Source organism: Typha angustifolia, chromosome 7 (assembly GCF_048772165.1).
Source record: "Typha angustifolia cultivar Huaian chromosome 7, ASM4877216v1, whole genome shotgun sequence".
Taxonomy (NCBI): Eukaryota; Viridiplantae; Streptophyta; class Magnoliopsida; order Poales; family Typhaceae; genus Typha; species Typha angustifolia.
The window spans coordinates 10,087,927-10,111,191 of record NC_133245.1 but is presented as its reverse complement, the minus strand read 5'-3'; the positions used below and the strand labels follow the sequence as shown (position 1 = coordinate 10,111,191).

Sequence of the window (23,265 nt, the reverse complement as noted above, 5' to 3'; positions counted from 1 at the left end):
AATCCTGATTAAATTAGCTTACCTCCAACACCTTATGTCGTGCGCATCAAAGAAGGGATTCTTTTTAAGTCTCTAAACAAAAGAATAAAGTGATTACAAGATATAGATATAAAATGCCATATCAAGCAAGAAATAGCATGTAGCAACTCAGTACGAAGATACCTGGTTTTTTCCTTTTGAGTTTTTTTTACCAAAAACATTGCTACATGAAAAAAAAAATTGTGCAAAACTACAATTAGGGTTATGGATGGGTATGAAGATGAAGGTGGATAGTGGATGTGGTTAAGGGATATAAACGATAGGGAAAAAGTGGTTGAGATCCCAAAGAAGATGGAGGACTCGATAGACGAGGGAGATTAGAAGTTAGGAGAGACCTTGCCAACGATTGTAGAAAGTTGGTGAAGAGAGACAAGGGAGAGAGAATAGAGAGAAAATAGGAGGCAAGAAATTAATAATCTAATAACATAATGAATTTGGCTGTCATCCACACATTTATAGAGGCTAGACAATAAGCCCTAATAACAATAACTAACCTTAATCACAATGCAATCTCGTCTATCGCGTTCTAACGTACCTGATCACGTTTGAACGCACAAAGACGTTCTCTATATGTGCGAACGCGATGCACGCATTCAAACGCGATGTTTGAATATGCCCGACCGCATTCGAACGCGCTTTTCGCGTTCTCTGTATTTGCGAACCTGATGAAGACGTTCGCAAGGGTGTTCGAACGCGACCTACAGGAATTTTATTTTAATAAAAATAAGCAACTAATGCAATAAGAAAAACTCTAACAAGGTATATTAGCCCACCACGCTTCCCCCATCTTGCCCTCAACGTGTAAAGTTGGGGAAACGCTCCAAGATGTCCATCTCTAACTCCCATCCGCGGTCCAGCTGCAAACTGCCTCGATTCTCCAAATCTAGATGGTGCTACGGATCATCCAACACCTCCTATAACAATCTCAAAATATCTGGGTCAGATGTACATGCATACCTCAGCTCGTCAAGGAAGGGAAATGTAGAAGAAGAATATGCTACGAGCTCGGTGGTATCGAGTTGGCGCGATAGTGCATCCGTCGCTCTATTTTTTATTCCCTTCTTGTATTGGATTTCACAATCATACCCCAGCAATTTGGTAACACATCTCTGCTGTGTCGGAGTGTGTATACGCTGTACCATAAAGTATGGAAGGCTTCTTTGATCAGTTCGGATAATCCACTTTGTCACCGCATGCAGAATTGCTAGGTCGATAATTGCTGCAATTTTTGTGATAAAGTCTTGCTAAGAAAGGCTATAGGATGTCCTCCTAACATTAGTACAGCTCTCATGCCAACTCCCGACGCATCATATTTCACAATAAACTTTTTGGTGAAGTTCAGTAGAGCTAGAACAGGCATTGTCATTACTATTTTTAGTTTTGCAAAAGCTATAGTGGCTTCATTAGTCCATCTAAAAGAATCTTTCTTCAACAAAGAAGTAAGAGGAGTAGTGATCTTGCCATACCCGACGATGAAGCGACTATAATATCTAGTCAGCCTAAAAAATCCTCTCAATCCGGTAATAGTCGTAAGAATAGGCCAAATGGTCATGCATGCTATCTTTTGAGGATCTGTCGCTACGCCTTCCACTGAGATGATATGGCATAAATACTTCACTTGTGGTACTCCCCATAAGCACTTAGACTTCTTGATTTTCAATTGGTTTTACTTTAACAAATTCAGCACATTCTTCAAATGCCGCCAATACTCCAATTCAGTCTAACTATACACCAAAATGTCGTCAAAAAATACCAAAACGTACCTTTACAATAAAGGCCGAAATATATCATTCATGAGGCCTTGAAAGGTAGCTGGAGCATTGGTGAGACCAAAATGCATCACTTGGAACTTGTAATGCCCGTCCGAAGTCCAAAATATAGTTTTGTGCATATCTGCCAAGTGAACTCTAATTTGATGATACCCGGCCCTCAAGTCAAGCTTGCTGAATATAGTCACCCCTGCAAGCTTGTCCAACAACTCCTCTATAACCGGAATGGGATACTGGTCCTTGACGGTAATAGCATTTAGTGCCCGATAGTCGACACGAAAACACTATGTTCTATCCTTCTTTCGCACTAATAGCATAGATGATGAGTATGAGCTATAACTTGGTTGAATGAGACCTTGCTCCAACATCTTGGCTACCATCTTGGAGATAACTTCTTTTTGCACATGTGGATACCGATATGGCATCACATTCAACAGTGCAGCCCCGGACGCAATCTCTATGCGGTGGTCCACCGTTCTCCGTGGTGGCAACTCCTTTCGTTCCTCAAACAATCTAGCAAATTTGTCTAATAAATTAGACAACTCGATGGTAATATTTAGACTCATTTGAGGCTAATCTCCTACTGATCCTAACTGTAGAAGATAGGCCAAATCACTCACACATGGCAGCCCCACCATCGGCTGCATCACAGGAATCGGTAGAGATCGGTCACTATCAAGCCACACATCTTTATTTTCTTGCTTAAATTTCATCTAAATGCTTCGGAAATCAAAATTGACGGGTCCCAAACATTGTGTGCCTAGGACAATGTCCGCTCCTCACAGCGCCAACGGATACAAGTCCATAATGATGTCGTGTCCTTGCACCCGTATACCGACTTGGTGACACAAGCTCTCCGCCTTAAGCCTCATGTCATCTCCAATAGCAACGTCAAACCTCGTGGTCAGTTCAACAACCAAATCCAATCTCCTCACTAATCTCTTGTCTAGAAAGTTGTGTGTACTCCCTGAATCGATGAGAATATGCACACAATGCTTTCTAACGAGTCTGTCTACCCATAATGTCCTCAGTACGGAAGTACCTGAATATGCATGCATCGATATTTCAGCTTGGATATCTTCCTCCACGCCCTCCTCAACGGCCACCTTATAGACCTTCTCTAGGCACTCTCCATCATCAACAACCTCATCATCCTCCTCGAGATCGTCGATGAGCATCACACTCCTGATTGGTTTAGAACACTGATGACGAGGGTGAAACGTTCATCGCATCGAAAGCAAAGGCCCTTCACTCTTCGCTCCTCCAGCTGGGCAGGTGTGAGAATTCAAACGGGGGCCTTGTGCCTCCTCTAACATTGGAAGAATGTCTCAAAGATGGTCGTGGTCTAGTACTTGCAACCGTTGTTTTTAAACCCGTAGAATTTCTAGCTGGCGCTCTAGGCGCAAACCGCCCATCTCGGTTGTCCCAACTTATCTTTGCTGCCATTTTGAGAGCCTTATATTTTTTTCTCCATCCTCACGGTGATACGATATCCCCTTAGGCGAAGGTTCGATCTCTTCCAATTCTCTGATCTGGACTAGATCTGCTACAGAAATTTTGTAATAAGATCCCAAAAGATTTCGCCATTGGATTGAAGCGAAATTTTGATATATTGTAGCCCCAGAAAAGAGATTTCCAACAAATTAAGTTTCAAACAAATCAGACGTGAGAATCTCGAGATATCGTCAGATTAGTGGATGAACGTCAAGAGTCTGATCAGGTACCGTGGATGGAGGCACAAGATCTTAGATGGTGGTGGTTGGTTGGAAGCAGACCAGCGTTAATGGGGTGGCACTGGTGAAAATTGGTGGTGGAAGGGTTACGGTTGATGGAAGGGTTAGGGCAAGTGTTCGATAGATCGAAAGAAGGGAGGAAGGTGCATGAGGGAAGGAGATGAAGGAGGTTAGAAGCGGCGTCGCCGGGGATTGAGAGAACGAGAGCGAAGAAGACGAAGGAGGCAAGGTAAAACTCAATCTTCAATAATGACTCTTTGGTTACCATCTACATCCTTTAGAGGCTAACTAAACAATTCAAAATTAACCCTAAACAATACATTTTCGTCGACCACGTTCGAACTCGCCCGATTGCATTCGAACGCATCAAGTTCGCTCTTCTCTGGATTTGCGAACGCGATGCAGGCGTTCGAACGCACGACCAAACGCGCTTGTTTCCCACTTCTCTGGATTTGCAAATCCAATGCAGGCGTTCATAGTGCGTTTGAATGCGGCGTTTGAATGCACAATGCACACTGTCACAACCACGTTCTCAACCGCGTTCACAACCACGTTCGAACTCGACTTACATAAAACTTATTTTCTTAGAAGTTAAATATTAAAACAAGAAACAAAGACACTCCGAAAATGTATCCATGCTCGAGACGACATCGGTGAAATTTGAATCGTATCAATCCACCACGCTTCCGCAATCTTATCATCAAGGTTTGAAATTTGGGAAGCGATCTTTGAACTCTAACTCAAGCTCCTCCATGGTATGATCTTCTGCATTGGTTCCCCACATATTTGAAAATAGAGGAAATGTTGGTGCTGAAAAGGAGGCAAGCTCACTTGTGTCCGATTGGTGCGAAAGGGCATCGACTGCTCAATTCTTAATCCCCTTTTTGTAGACTAATTCGTAGTCATACCCGAAATATTGCATTCCACCACAAAGGGCTTGCTAAAATCTGTCAGTGCTAGAATCGGAGCGTAGACGTAGCTGTTTTCAAGGCTTCGAAGGCCTCCGTCACCTTACCCGTCCATTGAAACCCACCTTTTCTGAGTAAGGAGGTCAGCGAAGTAGCAATTTTGCCATAGTTGGCAACGAATCGCCGGTAGTACCCCGTCAACCCAAGGAATACCCTCAATTCTCGCTGATTAGTAGGAATCGGCCAACCCACCATGTTCTTGATCTTGCTTGGATCGGCTTCCACTCCTCTTGCTGAGATTATATGCCCCAAGTATTCCACTCGTGGCTCTCCCCAAAGACACTTACTCATCTTGACTTTTAACTAGTTTTTTCGCAAGATATTTAATACCTCCCGCACATACCGCAAGTGCTCGCTCCAATTCCTGCTATACACTAGAATATCATCAAAGAAGACGAGCATGTAGCGTCGCAAGAGCGGGCGAAAAAGGTCATTCATCAGCCCTTGGAAGGTGGCCGGTGCATTGGTGAGCCCAAACGGCATGACTCGAAACTCATAGTGGCCATCGTGAGTTCAAAACGCCATTTTGTGCACATCTTTTAGGTCGACGCGGATTTAATGGTACCCCGCTCTTAAGTCAAGTTTCCTGAAGTAAGCCGACCCTGTGAGTTCATCCAGCAACTCCTCGATCACCGGTATTGGATACCGGTCCTTGACGGTAATTGCATTCAAGGCTCGGTAGTTAACGCAAAACCGCCAACTCCGGTCTTTCTTCCGAACAAGCAGCACCGGCGATGAGTAGGCACTTCTACTCGGTTGAATAATCCCTTGCTCGAGCATTTCCACAACCAATTTACTTATCTCTTCCTTCTGGACATGCAAGTACCGATAGGGCTGGGCATTTGCTGGTTCAGCCCCTGGAATGATTTGGATGCGATGGTCGTGTCGACAGGTCGGCGGCAGTCCTTAGGGTTCCTAGAAGAGATCCTGGAACTCCTGCAGTAGCTCTTGCATGTCAACGACTATTTTCCTTGGTGGTGGATGTTCTGGTTCAACAATAGCCATTTGCAATAGTAAAGCTCGGTCCCCTACACAAGAAAAGCTCACAAGTGGTTGCAATGTTGTACCCTTGCCGCGGTTATATCAATCCAGCAGCACCATTCGACCATTCCTCTGAAATGTCAGTGTGAGGTTTGAGAAATCAAATGTTACGGGCCCTAAACTTTAAAGTCATTGAGTCCCTAAAATAATATCGGCACCTTACAAGGCCAACGAATAAAGATTCAATATAAAAGGGCCTTGCACCTTCAATTCCACACCTCTACAAATAAAATCTGCTCGCAATGTGGTGCCATATCCAATTGTCACATCGAACCCTTCCATAGGTTTTGACTCGAGCCTAATCTTTTTGAGGAGCCTCTTGTTAATAAAGTTGTGGGTGGATCCGATGTCAATCAAGATTCTCATTGTGGTTTTCTTGACTACACCGTTCACCCGCAAAGTATTTGGCGCAGCTATCCCCAAATAGGCATGGAGGAAGATTTCGGCTATCATATTCTCCACGGGTTGCTCCTCATCTACTTCTCCTTGATATTTAGCACACCTTCATTTTCAGCTGCAAACTCGTCCTCAGCCTCCTCCAATCTGTTGATTAACATCACTAATCCCATCGGCACAGCGATTCCCGGGCACAAACTTCTCATCACAACGAAAGCATAGGCCTTTGGCTCTTCGTTCCTCCACTTGAGCAGATGTGAGTGCTCGTCCCGGACCTCTAGTTGTGTACTTCACATCTTGTGATGGCTTTAAGGGTGCTCGAGGAGGTACCACTGCAGCAGCAATTCTTGGTACTCCGGTGATATTTTCTACCGCTATGGTTGGTTGAGCTTGATTGCGGCTTCCTTGGCTCGTCCAATTCTGTTTCAGGTTTAACTTCATGGCCTTGTGTTTGTTTTCCATGAGCATCGCATCTTTGAATGCCTCCTTTAAAGTTCTAGGCCTTAAAGCCCTCACATCGGCTTGTATGTCTCCTCGTAGCCCGGAGATGAAGATGGAGCAAAGTTGCTGATCCGTCCATGGTGGATGACATCGGTTACTTATTCTCTCAAATTCTTCTTAGTATGCCCTAACCGTGGTTTTTGCACCGTCTTTAAGAGGAGAGCATCGAAGTCTTCATACCCGACGCTCCAAATCGCTGTGTGATATCAGCACAAAATTCAGCCCAAGTTTTGATAGCCTCATTGGCATTGGCTGCTCGAAACCAATAAAGCGTCGCATCCTCAAGGTGGAAGCTCGCAAGCGTCACCTTGTATTCTTTCGCCATACCTTAGTATGCGAAGAATTACTCCGCCCTATACAACCAATCGATCGAATTACCACCTTTGAACTTGGGGAATTCGAGACGCACGATATGTCCACGGATGCCATTGTCTCGTTACGAATCATGTCCAAGTCCTTGTCTAACTGGAGGAGGATGCACCATGAAGGGTTGATGATCCCTCCTTCGGTTTTGATTAACTCGTCGTGGTTCCGGATCGTATTGACCCGCCCACGGATCTTGATCTCAAAGGTGGTCTCCATAGTAGTTCGCTCGTTGGATGGGTTCACCTGTAACTGGGCCTGGTGGAACCATCCTTGCTTGCCTCTGCCCATAGCGTGGTGGCAACAACGGCTCTTGTGGTTGCAAATTCTGAACCGACGGCGATGGGTTCATGAAGTAGACTCACGTCGTGGGGTCGATGGTGCGTTCCCGTTCGCCATGGCTTCCCTCGCCGCCCGTCATTCCCGCATCATCTCCATCATCATCTGGTTGTTGATGACCATTTGTTCGAAAAGAGACCCCAACATGGCTTGAACACTAGGTTCGTCCGTATTTTGATTAGATCGGGCGGTTCCGCGGGTGGAAGTCCCCACAACCGTTTCCCCTTCCTCTATTGGGAGAATCTCTTCTTCCTCATCTCGCCGTGTAGCCATGGTTCTGGTTGTCATCATAGGAAGAGCATGTCTGAGGAATGATGGCTCTGATACCAGCTTGATATGATCTCCCCTTAGGCTAAGGTTCGATCTCTTCCAATTCTCTGATCTGGACTAGATCTGACACAAAATTTTATAATAAGATCCTGAAAGATGCCGCCATTAGATCGACGTGAAATTTTGATATGTTATAGCCCCAGAAAATAACTTTCTAACAAATCAAGTTTCAGGCGAATTGGACATGGGAATCTCAAGATATCATCCAATTAGTAGATGAACGTCAGGAGTCTGATCAAGATTTGTGGATGGAGGCGCGAGATCCTAGATGGTGGTGGTTGGTTGGAGGCAGACCGACGTTAATGGGGTGGCACAGGTGAAAAGTGGTGGTAGAAGAATTATGGTTGATGGAAAGGTTAGGGCAAGTGTTAGATAGATATGAAGAAGGGGGAGGAGAGAGCCACCCCTAAGGGACTAGGGTGATTGGCCGGTCAAGAGAGGTTAGAAGCGGCATCGCCGGGGATTGAGAGAACGAGAGCGAAGAAGACAAAGGAGGCAAGACAAAACTCAATTCTTCAATAATGACTCTCTGGTTGCTATCCACATCCTTTAGAGGCTAACCAAACAATTCAAAATTAACCCTAAACAATACATTTTCGCCGACCGCGTTCGAACGCGCCCGATCGCGTTCGAACGCACCGAGTTCGCTCTTCTCTGGATTTGCAAACGCGATGCAGGTTCGAACGCGCAACCGAACACACCTGTTTCCCACTTCTCTGGATTTGCGAACGTGATGCATGCGTTCACAATGCGTTCGAACGTGGTGTTCGAACGCACAATGGACACTATCACAACCACGTTCTCAACCGCGTTCACAACCGCGTTCGAATGCACTCCACCCGTGTTCGAACGCGACTTACAGAAAATTTATTTTCTTGGAAATTAAATATTAAAACAAGAAACAAAGACACTTCTAAAGTGTTTCCATGCTTGAGATGACATCGGTGAAGTCCGAATCGTATCACGCGACCTCCTCAAGAGTCGTAGGACAAAGAGCATGAATATCCGCTTGTATCTCCACCCGCAGCTCTGAAATAAATATGCTCATCAATGTCAGTTCGGGCCAAGGTGGCTCACAACGACTACTAACTCTTTCAAATTCAGCTTGATACTCAAGAACGGTCGTCTTCTGAATCATCTTGCTTAAAGTGGCAGGAAAATCTTCATATGTCGCTGTTCTAAGTCTGCATATAATCCTCCTACAAAAGTCAACCCAATCGGTAAATTCTCTACCACAAATGACCAATTGATACCAATGCAATGTCGTTCCTTGGAGGGGAAAGCTTACCATCTGGACCTTAGCGTCCTCCGCTGTCCCTTAACAATCAAAGTATTGTTCAACTTGAAACACCCAATCCGTTAGATCACTACCTTTGAATTTTGGAAAGTCCAAACATGTAGTTCTCCCCCGAATAGCATTATCGAGTTCGCAATAGATCCTTGGTTCAGGTCTGAACCTTTTGTGCATGTTGGTCTCCTTCTCTAAATCCTCGAGCACGTCCATTACCATCTCCAAAAGGATCAACCTCATCCTCAAAGTGCCAATCCTCCTCATCGACGAAGCGCACTGGTGTCACACGTCTCTTGGGTTCCACTACCATCAGTTTGGGTTTTGTAACGGAGGTGGGGGATGATGTGGAGGCATAGGTAAAAGGAGATCATTGACACTAACATGTCGCACCTAGACCTGTGAGATATCAGTTCAGTGTGGTCCCACCGCTGGTCCTTCTTGAGGCACCGATCATCGTCGAGGAGATAACGAAGCCGATCGGTTCATGACATATTCCTTTAAATCATTATGATCCTTTTACATTGCGTCAACTCTATGCAACAATATTTGGAACATGCCCCTAAATTCATCCGCCAAGCCCATATTCACACCCATGGACATTGGTTGACTCGGTCCTACTGTGGTCGCTCTAAAAAAATCAGCCTCACGGTTAGGGTTATCGTGGGTTGAGTCTTCCCTTATCGGTGTACTCTCCATTAGTCTCTTTGTTGATGTCATCTTCCTTATTTCCACCATTAATGGAGGTCTGAGGTTCGCTTGGCTCTGATACCAAATTAATGGGTTATAGTACCAATAGATAGGCTACAGAACGATTCCTTCAAGATCTAGATTTATTAAAGGAATCAGTCCGCATAATCGTGGGAAAATATTCACTAAATATTTCTTGGTAGTCAAAAAATTACGAAACTAAGTAGATTAGATTCATAACTCCCTAATATATAATTTTAGTATTTATGCCCTTCACAGATTCGAACAGCAATTAGGACAAAAATATGAAAGAATGCGGGTGATGATGGTGGTGACGGGTGGAGTAGATGTTAGGGTTATGGATGGGTATGGAGATGAAGGTGGATAGTGGATGTGGTTAAAGGATATAGACGAAGGGGAAGAAGTGGTCAAGATCCCAAAGAAGAGGGAGGACTCGACAAACGAGGGAGATTAGAAGTTATGAGAGACCTTGCCAATAGTTGAGGTGGAAGGTTAGTGAAGAGAGAGGAGGGAGAGAGAATAGAAAGAAGATAGAAGACAAAAAAATCAATAATCTAATAGCATAATAAATTTGGCTGTCATCCATACCTTTATAGAGGCTAGCCAACAAGTCCTAATAACAATAACTAATCCTAATCTTAGTGCAATCCCGTCGATCACGTTCGAATACACCTGATCGCATTCGAATGCACAAAAGATATTCTTTGTATGTGTGAACGCAATGCAAGTGTTCGAACGCATCCAACTGGGTTTGAACGCACTTTTTGCATCCTCTATATTTGCGAACCTGATGCATGCATTCGCAAGGGCGTTCGAACATGACTTACATGAATTTTATTTTAATAAAAATAAACAACTAATATAATAAGAAAAGACTCTAATAAGGTGTATCACACATGCACATCCATGCATCGACTCGGCATATACGGCATACATGATAAGACGGGAGGGACCTGTCACACACAGATACATATGTACTCAATATAATCTATCTCAGAGATAAATCATATTATCAATCAAATAAATTGGTTAACAAAAATATACAATATCGGTATAATTCAATATATAAACTATCTTCTATACCATTTCGCATCTATAGTTTACCTCATCTTTCCTCTAAAATATTTGGAGAGGGAGAGGGTTAGAAAAGAAATAAAGAGAGTCATGAGCTAAATGCTCAATGAATAGATCTTACCTCGAATTAGTGATACTAAATAAAGAGTAAATCATGTACGTACTAGATAATACGAATCAGAAAGGAATATCATGTCATGAATGAGTATATAGATATATTTGCAATAATGTATAAATGTATGATAGATATCATGTCATAACTAATCAAATTTATAACTCTTGACAATGTATAAATAAATCTTTAATCATACCATAACTCTCTCAAATATGACACCTATGATGTATGCCCACCATGACCATACTATGATAACAAATGCAACAACATATGATGCATAATAACCTTTCGATAATCAGGTATATCAGATGATAATAAAATCATATGCATTTCTCAACATCTTAGTCATCAATATCGACTCTAAATAATATCATTATACTAGACCACCGTGCACGATCAACACCCGGTACCTGATCTCATCATTATGGCTAAAGGCTCAAAGCATACTATGCTATCTACAAAGGGTATCTCAATCATAATTAAACTGTCATCTGCTAAGTGTATCAATATCCATCCAGACTGGGCACCCTTCTAGTTAATAGAAACCACGTGAGGATAATTCACCACATATGCCCTAGTGAACGACATGTGTCCGAATGTTTAGTGCATACATAGACTAACGACTTCAAATGTAAAGCCACAGGATCGCAAATATATCGAGCAATCAATCATCCAACAAGCACGTCCTAACCTTCGCGCCCACTCGGGTATCCTCACGAATTTAGGTGATAAGGATCTCAAAAGAAATATATGATGTGATGCAATCTCCAATCATACATCTATCACATGCATATTCATGCTAATCTATCACATGCATACTCATACTAGAGATTACCTTAACATAAAGTCATAACAGTATAGTCATCTCTAATCATCTCTATATATCAACAGCATATTCATATCCAAGATCAATCTAATTCGAATGAATGATAAAATATACTCTATTGAAATCATCTCTATATAGGATAGTATAATCATACTAGAAGCCAAAGCAGAATGCGTATACATATAAGTATGATATATCTTTATATAGGAAAGCTCTCTAAAAGATAAGACTACTCACCATCTGATCAGAGGACCCAACACAAGTATCTCTCATGTCCATCAACCAAGCGTCCACTCATCGCTAGCAAAGTCCATGGGGTCTCAACTAAGGGGTTCGAGGTCTGAAAATGTTTAGGTAATATAAAGTTAGTTTTTTATCCGATTATAATCCATTCGAGTAAAATATAATAATTTATTAAGTTTAAAATTAATTAGACTCGTATGATAAATTTAATTACGATAATATTGATATGTTATTACTATAATTTATATTTATTTGATAAGAATCTTACTTTGCTACTTATATGGTAAGTATATAATAATTTATCTCTTTTTGTATACAACAAACAATAGCCATATATATGATTTAGAAAAATATAATTATAAACATAGTCTTATTAGAAATTATTTTGTGATTCTTACTCTTGTTTAATTCATCATTAACTATATGTAAAATAGTAGTTATCCAATTATATAAAAATAATATGTAAGTTTAATATTTTATAAAAAAAATAGTAGACAATTATAAGATGTTAAAAATAATTATATAAACATGAATACAAAATTTTTACCAATATAACTATATGCAGTAATCTAATAATAATGCCTAAACTATAGATAAATTTATATACAATTATTTATAATTATATTTAATCAATTATTATACTAATTATACTTAGCTAATAATTATATTAGTGAGTGTAAATTATCAAAACAATTAACAATCTTAAAAAAACTAATTTACCTTAACTTTAGAAAATAAATTCCGTAATTAATAGAATTAAAAAGAGGGAGCAACCCCTTTGCTATAGTACTGGACTCGGCCCAGCATTGCAAGCCCAGCACTATTGCAAAAAGAGGAGGAGGACCCGAGGAGGAAGAAGAAGAAAGGAAGAAGAAAGAAAGTGAGAAAGAAAGAAAGAAAGAAAAAGAGAAGAGAAGAAGGAGAAGGGAAGGGGTGCGGATTCAGGCCGGTGAGGAGGGTACCGACAACTGCTGGCCAGCCAGTAGAGTTCTAGCGAGCCCGAGCCAAGTGAGTGAGAAAGAGAGAGAGAGAGGGGAAAAAGCTCACCAGTGCTCGGTGGAGGTGGCGGAAATGGGTTTCAAGGACGGCGGCGACATATCCGCAAGAGAAAGAGGGGAGGAGAGAGTAAGAGAGAGAAAGAATGAGAGAGAGAGGCCAAAAGAGAGAGGAATTTAGAGAGAGAGAGAGAAGGCGGTAGGGAGGGGGTTCTATAGCCCAGTCGGGTTGGTCAGCCAGCGGCTAAGTGTGCGCGTCTAAGGCCTGCCACAACAAGTGAGAAAACTTTCTCACCTGCTAGGCTTGGCTTGGGCATGAGACCAACCATAATGTGGCTGGTCGCGTCATGCCCAAAATACTATTTTTTTAAAGGCTAAGTTGTTATAGGACTGCAACAGACATGAGGTCCCAACCTCAACCACCCGCAACCATTGACAGCAATTTTGATATGTCGAGTGCTATTGAGTATTAATTTTAGCAGAAACTAGTTGCTGGCCCTATTGAACTAAGGGGATTTTGGCCCCTTAATGTTATCAACACCAGCAATAATAGGAGACTTACCCCTGCCCAAGTAGATGAGGGCATTCCAAGGGATTATGCATCTATTATGCCGAGCAGTACATGCCGGGGCATAAATGCGCAAAGATTTCAATAACAATTATGTTGCTAGAGGAGGTGTATGAAGAAGAAGAAGATGAAGGACTAGCGAAATGTGGGATTTGGCATCAAATGCGCCATCTTGTAGTTGATGGTAGGATGCCTAAGCCACCTTGGATAGTGAGGGATGCGCTGGAGTTGCAACGACCACCCCTAAGGCCATGGAGGATTGTTTTTTGATTTACTCACTTTGAGGATAAAATGAGCGAAAATGTGGTGAATTGATATGATTCAGGCCTAATCGGGTCACCTCACCGAGGGAGATTGGATTCATTGGGTCAACCATGCTTATCGTAGTATTAGTTGTTTACTATTTTTAGAGGACTTCTGGCATTGGGCTTGTTTGGTCAAATACCTAGCCAACAACGTTCAGACGATGCAACATAAGAGCAGCCTTTGTCAAGACATTTGAACACCTAGCCAACAACATTCAAACGTCTAAACCTGAGAGTGTAGCCCATCCAACGGACGCCCGTCCAATAGCATTCGAACGCCCGACGCTAATGTCATTTTGTGTTAGGGTTAATTTGAACGTTTTTGAATTTTTGGCTAGCCCTAAATATATAGAAGGCAACTATTTTGGGATTATTAAAAAATATTAATATTTTCTACCTTCTACCTCTAGCCTCTTTCTCATCTCTCCCAATCTTCCCCTTCGATCCAAGGCCGTGCCGTCAAGCCGATGCCATTCCTTTCCTTCTCGACTGTCGATCTCCCTAGTCTAATAGGGCTGGCCATCTCTCCCCCCTCCCTCAGACCCTAGCCGTCAACTAACTCTTCCCTGCTCATGTGTCGATCCCTCTTTTTCTTTAGGGCCAATTGTCTTCTCTCCCTTCTTCCTTTTTAAATCATAGATATATCTCACACCATCGTCATCTTCATTATCACTTTTGCTTCCATCATTTAGATCTCATCATTTCCATTGCTTTCGTTATCAAACCACCCACCGCCACCGTCACAAATAAACTCACCTTAGCCTGGTTGATATCATAGTGCCACGTAAAAAATCATTGTTTGAGATAATAATTCTTAATAAATTTGTCAATATCCTAATATAATAGAAAACTTTCATTTTTTTAGTAAATAAATTATTTTCACAAAAAATAATTTATATAAATCGATCTATGAGAAAATGATTTATAGATAAACCTAATTATCTCCTATCTAAGAAATTATCTAATAAATATTTTTTATAATATAAATCAATTTTCTGGAGAGCAATTTATTTATAGAATGATGACTTTCTATTATATCAAAAAATTAATAGTTTAGTTATTTAAAAAGGTTCTTTTTCCCGTTCCACCGAAGAAGGAACGCACTCCAACCACCTGCAACTCAGTTCAGCAAGAGCAAATTGACTGCCATTTACTTCATTCTGTAGGAACTCTAAGCAGTCGTTTGGCTATGTGCTCGGAAAACTACATCCGCAAGTGCAATATAAAAACTGCTTTGTCTATGGATCCCAAAAAGATCCTGTCCTCGAGCTAAGATGGCTCACATACAACTTTAAAATCCATTTCAATTAAGTGGATGTCAAAATACATTACCTCAACCTTAACAGAAAAAAACAGAGAATATATAAAAAAAATTATTGACATTGATTTCTTATTTAACACTATAAATGTTGCATCTTAAAACACAACCAAATTGTCCATAAATTGGTGGTCATATTCATTATTAACCAGAAACAGGAATAAATAAAAATATGCACAATCCAATAAGCTTCATTTGATTATCCAACAGAACATAGCACAACGAAAGATAAATTCAACATATCAAGCCAAATATAAGCTTGAAATGATACATAAATAAAGTCATACTACCGAATTCCACGGTTTATAACAATAAGTGATATATTGGACTACGGTAAAGTTACTAAACTAAAAGGAAACCAAATATTCTTTTAGTGACTTGAACCAAATTTAATGACCTAAAACCAAGATACATAGATAACAAGCCATGATTATGCAAGGAAACAGTTTCAGATGACCCCTCCCTCACATATTAGAGGAAAAAAGAGATCTGAAGTTGGTGCATTTCAAGGACGAGAACACAGACAAGTGATGCAGCTTAGTAATGCCGTCAGTAGACTATACACCAAAGAGTAGTTCCTCTTTGATTTGCTTACAAAATGGAGCAGCCCTTTTGTGCCTTTCTTTTCTTCCTCTTCTTTTGCTTGGGTGGCTGGAGCACGACTTTAATAGCCGCATCAAAAACTGCTTTGACATTCTACACCAGATAAAACAAAGTGAATAATACATCAGAAAAGGAACAGTACCAAAGTGAAAATGAAGCATGTTGTTGAGAGGGGAAGGGACATACTTGCTGCGTCTTTGAGCTGCATTCTATGTAGGCAGGAGCACCTATGAGCTTCCTTAACTCTTCTCCCTTTTGAAATTACAAAAGGGCAAGCAAATCATCTTATGTCCAACAGGGGATATAGCAAAAGGCAAAGTCATAAGTTCCAAATGTCACTACTTACTTGAGCAGTAGTAATGGGTACAGCACCAGGGTGATCTTCCAAAAAATGCTTATCATCCCTGAGATCTGCAAGAAAAATAAGTCGCTACGGTAAACTGAACAAAGAAAGACCCAAGATTATGCCAGAAACAACAGATAAGAACAAAAGAACAAGATCACTAATGCTACAATCATTGTTTGAACAGACAGCTTGGTTACATAGGAACCAGTCTTAGGTGAAAACCACCTAGGACCTCAAGGTGCTTCATAGGTGCTTATACTAGCGTTTTGTATAATGTAGTCCATTGTAGGATGTGTCCTAAGTAACATAAATTGTAGACGCTCTCCCAATCTGATTAATAATAATACCTTGTTTTGTCCTTAGTGAAAATATAATTCTTGACCTTTAAGGTTTCATGCATTATGTGAAGACTTCTATTTCATATATTACTTTCTTGATTATTAACTTCCCAAGCCTTTTCGGACTTCTAGGAAAGCAGATAAGCCACCCTAGCATCTTATGCACTAAATGGTCTCTGCTCACCAGACCACCTAAAATATTTTACTACTTTCGTCACAATAGCTGCTGAATCAGTATCGTGCTTTGCAGTACCAAGGGAGATTACAATTCTGTAATTAATTAATGCTTCAAATTCCACAATCCTAATATTGTCATCACAAAACAGGATTAGCTTAACAACAATTATCTGCAGCAGACATGCAAATGATAAAACATGCAACAAGAGAATTCCAAGAATGCATTGCACTTGATGACTCTAAGTCCTGGTCAAAACTAACATCTAGAGAATATTTCTCCTACTCAGAAATTTTGGAAGGTGAATGCTTCAGAATTATACAAAACATGTTGATATGGACACTTATAAGGGAGAGTTGATGACAGTAAACTTGCAGGATATAAGACGAAGTTTGGTGGAACCATCTCAGACAGCACCGGAATGCACAACTGTGCGGCCAGTTAGAACCATATAATCAAGATAGTGGAGCCAAAAAATAAGAGAGGTCGAATTTTATGTCACTGGATTATTTTGATAATGGTACATCAGGAAATAAGGTTATATAGGAGGAACAAATGGGGCAAAATATGAGGGGGGGGGGGGGGGGGGGGGGGGGGGGGGGGGGTTGAACAGACCATTATATAAAGTTATAAACATATCTAATGATTAAAAATTGCAGTACAGCAACAACAATAAAATCTCTAGTTGCACTGTATGTGGTAACAGTATAAGAGCTACAAGATTCAAGGCATATTATCTTGTAACGGAACAGGAAAAAAGTATCTCCCAGAATATTCCAATATTAGGACAACAGAAAAGTAGTACCCCATAAAAGGAAAAGCAGTATCACATAAAAGAACAACTGTTAGACCAGACAATCACTGATTCACTATTGCTCTAGAGCTTTCCAAACAACATAAGGTTGGCTAGAGCAGCACTTAGAAATAAGAAGACCCCAAAAGAATTGAAAATTTCTATGACAGTCAAGCTGGTATTAACCCTCTATAAGATAGTGTCAAATTCCTGGTTGGAGATAAAAATAGAGAAAGGAGGGACTTCATAAAAATATTGATTTGTGGCTTCTATACCATTGATCTTTAAAACTCAACTACACTATCATGAAACAAGAATCCTATTACTCAAAAAAATATGACATGAAAAGGAAAGTTGATAAAGTATACTTGCAAAAGAAAAGAACAAATGAATATGTGCAGGTCCACTATATACTTCCTGAGCAATACCTTAATGCTATAGTACCTCTAAATGATCTGAGATGCATTCATCCCTACACTAATTTGTAGCCTAGGGAAGAATTATTAACACAATATTCCATGAATAATAAATATTCCTGCTTACACTGCTCTAGTGGAATCAGCTGACTGACTGACAGAGGACAAGATGTGTTTGACAAAGTTAGAAAGGATGGGTAAATATCAGCTCATTCTGTAAGAGAAAAGCTATGTTAATGCTATTTTGAATAGTAGCACATTGAGTAGTAGACATTGATAGGACTGCTTCAAGGAAGAGATAAATAAATAAGCCTTTGGGATATACATATGTTGATGGAGACTAAACGTATCTAGTGGAGAAAACACAGCTGAAAATCATTAAAAACAAAGTGAGTTACAGCAGTAGAATGGAACATAGCCCTCTAGGAATAGAAGCAGAGCTCAAACCAATTGGGATAGCAGAAACTTGGTTATAAAATTTCAACTAAATATATAATATACAGATACAATTCATACACACGAGCTAATATGAGCCAAGCTCAAGCTGAGGCCTGCTCAAGGTCGGCTAGTTTAATAACTCAAGCCGAGTCACAAATCAACCAAGCTTGAGCGGCTCGCAAGCTGATGAGCTTTTCTGACACTCTTAAATGGCAGAAAAACAGTAGACGAATTAAAAGGAAAAGAAAACAAAAGATTTAGAATAGCCATTCAGCTGTAGATGCACCTACAAACTGTTTGTTTAAGAGTTCATTACAAAATCCTAGCTCTCTCTCCCCATTCTCCCTTACCTCTCCCAGACCCTCCCAACTTTCCTAAAACAGGAATACATCCATCTAACAAAGAAGAGTGCATTCATTGTCTTCACAATCATTAGCACTCCAAATGGCATATGAAGATATAAATACGAAAAGCAATATATTTATCAAGGCCTTGTTCAATCAATATAGATCCATTTCACATGATCATCCAAGCCTTGTAAAAAGGTGCACTATCTCAAACTCCAAAGAGAACTAGACTTCAACCCTAAGACAAAACTTGTGTTTGGGATATCTTTTTTTATAGTAACCTTCATATGTCAATGTCACAGGAGAGGTAGAAGCAAGACTCGGACCAAGACCATATTGATTCCAAATCTGAATTCTTATAGCACATATGGTCAATTATGTATTACACAAGTTTCCAACTCTCGGTACTTCTGGCAACCAACAGAATGCACCTTATTCAGCCACTTAGTATGAAAATTTAATGAATTTGCTGCAAGCATTTATAAGACCTTTCACAAGAAATTAAAATTATTCTGGATGTATATAGTCTATACAAATTTTGCCATTCCAGATGCATTGATAATCGGGTACCTTGTATCAGAAATAGTCATCAATAAGTGGATAGAGAAGGATTCTATTGCAAAAAAGTTATAGCTCAGATTTTTTTTCAACATAATTGAAAACATCATTATGAAAGCTGGCATGAATTTCTTTCGCACTAAAAAACAGAAAGATGGAGCTCTTCTTATAGGAACTAATGATAACAAACATAGATCATAATATCTCCACGAAATTAACACTCTAATGATAGAGGAGCTCAAAAAAAGCTGCAATACATTTAAAATCAATAATGACCAACTAATACCTTGGGGATACAGGATTGCATGACCAACAAATTCAAAGGGGACAATTCAAAAGATATGTTGACAGTAATTCAATGACAATAGTTGCACACCTCAAACTAGAAGTTATAAAAAAAGCATGCACTACATCAATTCAGATGAAAAATAATATGTATGGCTTCCCATCTGACAAGGAAAAATTATAAAAACAGATCTTATTGCACTGGATAAAGCTGGATGGCAAAGAATCAGAACATTTTTGGGTGGAAAGGAGTGTACAATTAATGAGGCTCTTGAGGCAGCAAATTTGATTTAAGGGAAATTTCTCCGAATCATGGAATATCTACTTCATAAATGTAAGTACCAACAAACTGGTACAATTACACTTCTTCAGTAAACCATAAACAAATAAAGACATGAATATAAGTATCATAAAAGAGAAGACTCACATGCTCATTTCTAGTATGTTGACAAGATAATAAATGGCTTAAATGGTCTATATAACCTTAAGCTATCTAACAATAAACAGAACCCACTAAACCAGTCATTTTCTTTGACAACTCTTAATATTTCTATGTTTAATAAGAAGTTTGCCTCAAAGTTCCTAAGCCGTAAAGGATATGAAGATACACAGGATAAAGAGGTTAGCACCAGAATAGTACCATCCAATTTATTCTTACAATAATAACAAAAGATGGAAATAGCTTCAGACAGTCCTATAGACACTTGATCCTACAGAGCAGAAACGCAATGTTTCCTTTTTTGGCTCTTTTCTTATACACCTAACACTAGGAGATTGAACTATGCAAAAGGCGTGGTGTTGTAACTGAAAAAAGAGAACAAAAAGGAGTTATATCACGTGAACTAGACTATGAATCAACTCATCATGTATACCTCTAGCTAAATTTGAGATCTTAGAGAAAGTGAAGAGAAGAGAGAGCTAACACAATGTTTCATTTTTGGCCCTTTTCTTATACACCTAGGTACCTAACACTAAGAGATTGAACTATGTAAAAGGAGTGGTGTTATAACTGAAAAAGGAGAATAGAAAGGAGTTATATCAAGTGAACTAGACTAAAAAACAACTCATCATGGATGCAGTATTCTTCAGTAGTAATATAGTGTGCGTGTATATCATAATCAATTTGAAAGTATTCACCATTCAACACTGCAATGAACAAACTAGTAGCATCAAGTACAAATACATTGTGCACAGAACTCAGAAGGCAAACTGATGAAATAACCATACCTAGCTTTGTTCCGACAAGAATAATAGGAACACCAGGTGCATAGTGCCTTAATTCAGGAATCCACTGGGCAAATGAAGGAAAAAAAATCGAATGGGCAATCAGAAAGAAATTACACAGAGGGATAAGAAGAAGAGTAGAAGCAAAAGAATAAGACAGAATAAGGATTGGAAAGATCAAGAGAGAAGTGCGTGGCATGCAGACAGTAGAATAGTGGCACACCTTTTTAGCAACATTTTCATAGCTGGCCTTACTAATAAGTGAGAAGGCAAGGAGAAAAACATCAGCACCACGATAACTCAAAGGCCTTAATCGGTTGTAGTCCTCTTGCCCTGTTCCAACAGTGCATTACTCAGACTAAGATCACATGTACGCAGACAATTTTTCACAAAGAAAAGGAAAGTAGGGAAGAATTTACCTGCAGTATCCCACAGACCAAGGTTCACAGTACTTCCATCTACCACCACATTTGCGCTAAAGTTGTCAAAAACTGTCGGCACATAATCCTGAATCAAAATGAACATACTTTACAAAGTCTTTTAAGTTTAAAATGTTTCCAAACTGACAGAAAGTTAAGCATACATACGCCACCAACTTAGTAAATAACAAGAAATATTGATCCAACATTCCTACTGTGACATATAACACAAAGATCATATTATCATGCTTAAGGTAAACGCTGGTGTTTAGTTAAGAGAAAATTTGCATCTACTAGCAAATATTAACGAACATAATAATTTTTTCCTTGCTACTGCAATCCAACATCATTCACCAGAGTATTTTCTCAACAACCACAAGTATCAAGAATTTTATAGGTGACTTTATTTTTCGAAACAGTGTTTCCCCAAATTCAAAGAACAAAAGAGTATCCATAATTCTGTGATATTTTATAACCCCATTACAGCAGAAGCAAACTCTATATTAAGTAAAAGCTAATATAATACAAGAAGCAGGAACAGCAAATAAACATAGTTTAGTTAGAACAAATTCATACACACCATGAGAATCTAACAATGCAAAACCCTAAAATGCATTAAGTTATAAAATACTTCAGATCATCCCAAAATCCAATCTCCATCCATCAAAATTTCCGTAGAAAATTATGCCCTTTCCTTATTTTCTCCTTCACTCACGAAAACTCGACCTTAACACTTCAGATTCCGCTCCTAACATCATTCCAAACAATGCCAGACTACCCAGGAACCAAAGCCCTTTCCAATTTCCCACTCCCACAACCTCAATCTCACAAAAACGAAACCCTAACATGAAAATTTTCCAAAAAGATAAACAAAAGAAAAGAGCAAACATCACGATTCAAGAGCTCACCGTGGGGAATGTGTTGCTGGTGTAGGAGATCAGCATGCAAGTCTTTCCAACAGCGCCATCGCCGACCGTCACACACTTTATAAACCTCGACGCACTCATCTCCTCCTCCTCCTCCTCCTCCTCAGATCCACCTCCTTTGCTCCAAATAGCCCAAAGAAAGAAAACCGAACCGAACAAAATTATCCTCCTACCTTCTCTTCCTCAACTACTACACACCAAAACCCCTCACATTCCTCATCCAAATCTCCAAGCTATCCCGGCAAAGAGAAGGGGAAATGAAGCGAAAGAAAAGGATCAAAGGATCAAAGGAGAAAACCCTAACCCTAAATGAACAAATACGTAGTGAGATCGATCAAAGAGCTCTTCTCCTGTGCTCCAGAAGAGAAGGACAGAGAGAGAGAGAGAGAGAGAGAGATTGGGAGAGAGAGTAGAGAATGGTACGGTTGAAGCGGTCGCTGACCAACTCCGGCGATATGTGTATATAATATATATATATACACGTAATAAACCAATTATATTTCAACATATATATATATAATATAAAATTCGGATGAAAAAATGTCACAAAGTGGGAGGAAGAATAGTATAATTAAACTTGGTTTTTTTCCTTTCAAATAAATTAAGCTTGGTTTAAAGTTAATTTTTAGTCTAGGATTGGTGATTAAGTGGGGCTTGTTTAGTTCATATTCGAGCTTAATTTTAAGTTTGAGTTGGGTCCAAGCCTTCACAATAATGTGATAGGTCTATAATAATAAAATCCTTACTATAGAGTTTAATATATATAGAGAGAGATAGTCTTAACCAAAGACAACTTTTTGAAGAGAGTGTATATTGGCTACTCTAACTACGCATGTAAATGAGTCGGCTACAGCTTAGGCTCAGCTCGAAATTATTTTCGAGCCTTGTAATTCTACTCAAGCTTGGCTCAACTCGAGTCGAGCTCAAGCTAGGCCTGGCCTAGCTCAAGCCTGAGCCCGAGCCCGAGCCCGAGCCCGAGCCCGAGCCCGAGCCCGAGCCTGAATTGAGCCTACTATCAAGTCTTATTCAAGCCAAGCCAGATCAAGCTAGATCAAGCATAAGCCTCTTGCCGATTGATAGAAGAGGAGGATGAGGCGACGGCTTGGTGAAGAAGGAGGGGGACGATGAGGCGACCGCTTGAGGAGGAAGACGAGCATGGGGCGACTACTTGAGAAGGAGGATGAGAAGGAGCCGGTTTACCGAAGGAAGAGGAGGCGGTGGAGAAGGACAAGGTGACAGGACTTGGCAAAGGAGGAAGACGACGACGAGACGATGTCTTGAGGAGGACGAGGCGATAGTTTGGGAAGGAAGACGAGCACGGGGCGACAGCTTGAGGAGGAGGATGAGGAGGAGCTGGGTTAGAGAAGGATGAGGAGGAGCCAGGTTAGAGAAGGATGAGGAGGAGGTGGGTCGAGGTTTTGAGCGATTGGGAGAGCTAGGGAGAGTGAGGCTTTGAGCGGCTAGGTCAAACTTGG

At 40.3% G+C, this 23,265-nt stretch overlaps 1 protein-coding gene across 1 annotated transcript; it reads right to left on the bottom strand.

Annotated features, from left to right (window-relative positions):
- Positions 1 to 15,095: 15,095 nt before the first annotated feature.
- Positions 15,096 to 22,237, bottom strand: LOC140763452 (rac-like GTP-binding protein RAC1). Its single transcript, XM_073101647.1, has 7 exons — positions 21,773 to 22,237; positions 20,865 to 20,952; positions 20,669 to 20,778; positions 20,449 to 20,512; positions 15,872 to 15,936; positions 15,712 to 15,777; positions 15,096 to 15,618 (listed from the first exon to the last, which is right to left on the bottom strand). Exons 1-7 carry the CDS (start codon positions 21,869 to 21,871, stop codon positions 15,514 to 15,516), a joined length of 597 nt encoding a protein of 198 aa, XP_072957748.1. The 5' UTR covers positions 21,872 to 22,237; the 3' UTR covers positions 15,096 to 15,513.
- Between the last annotated feature and the right edge of the window lie 1,028 nt (positions 22,238 to 23,265).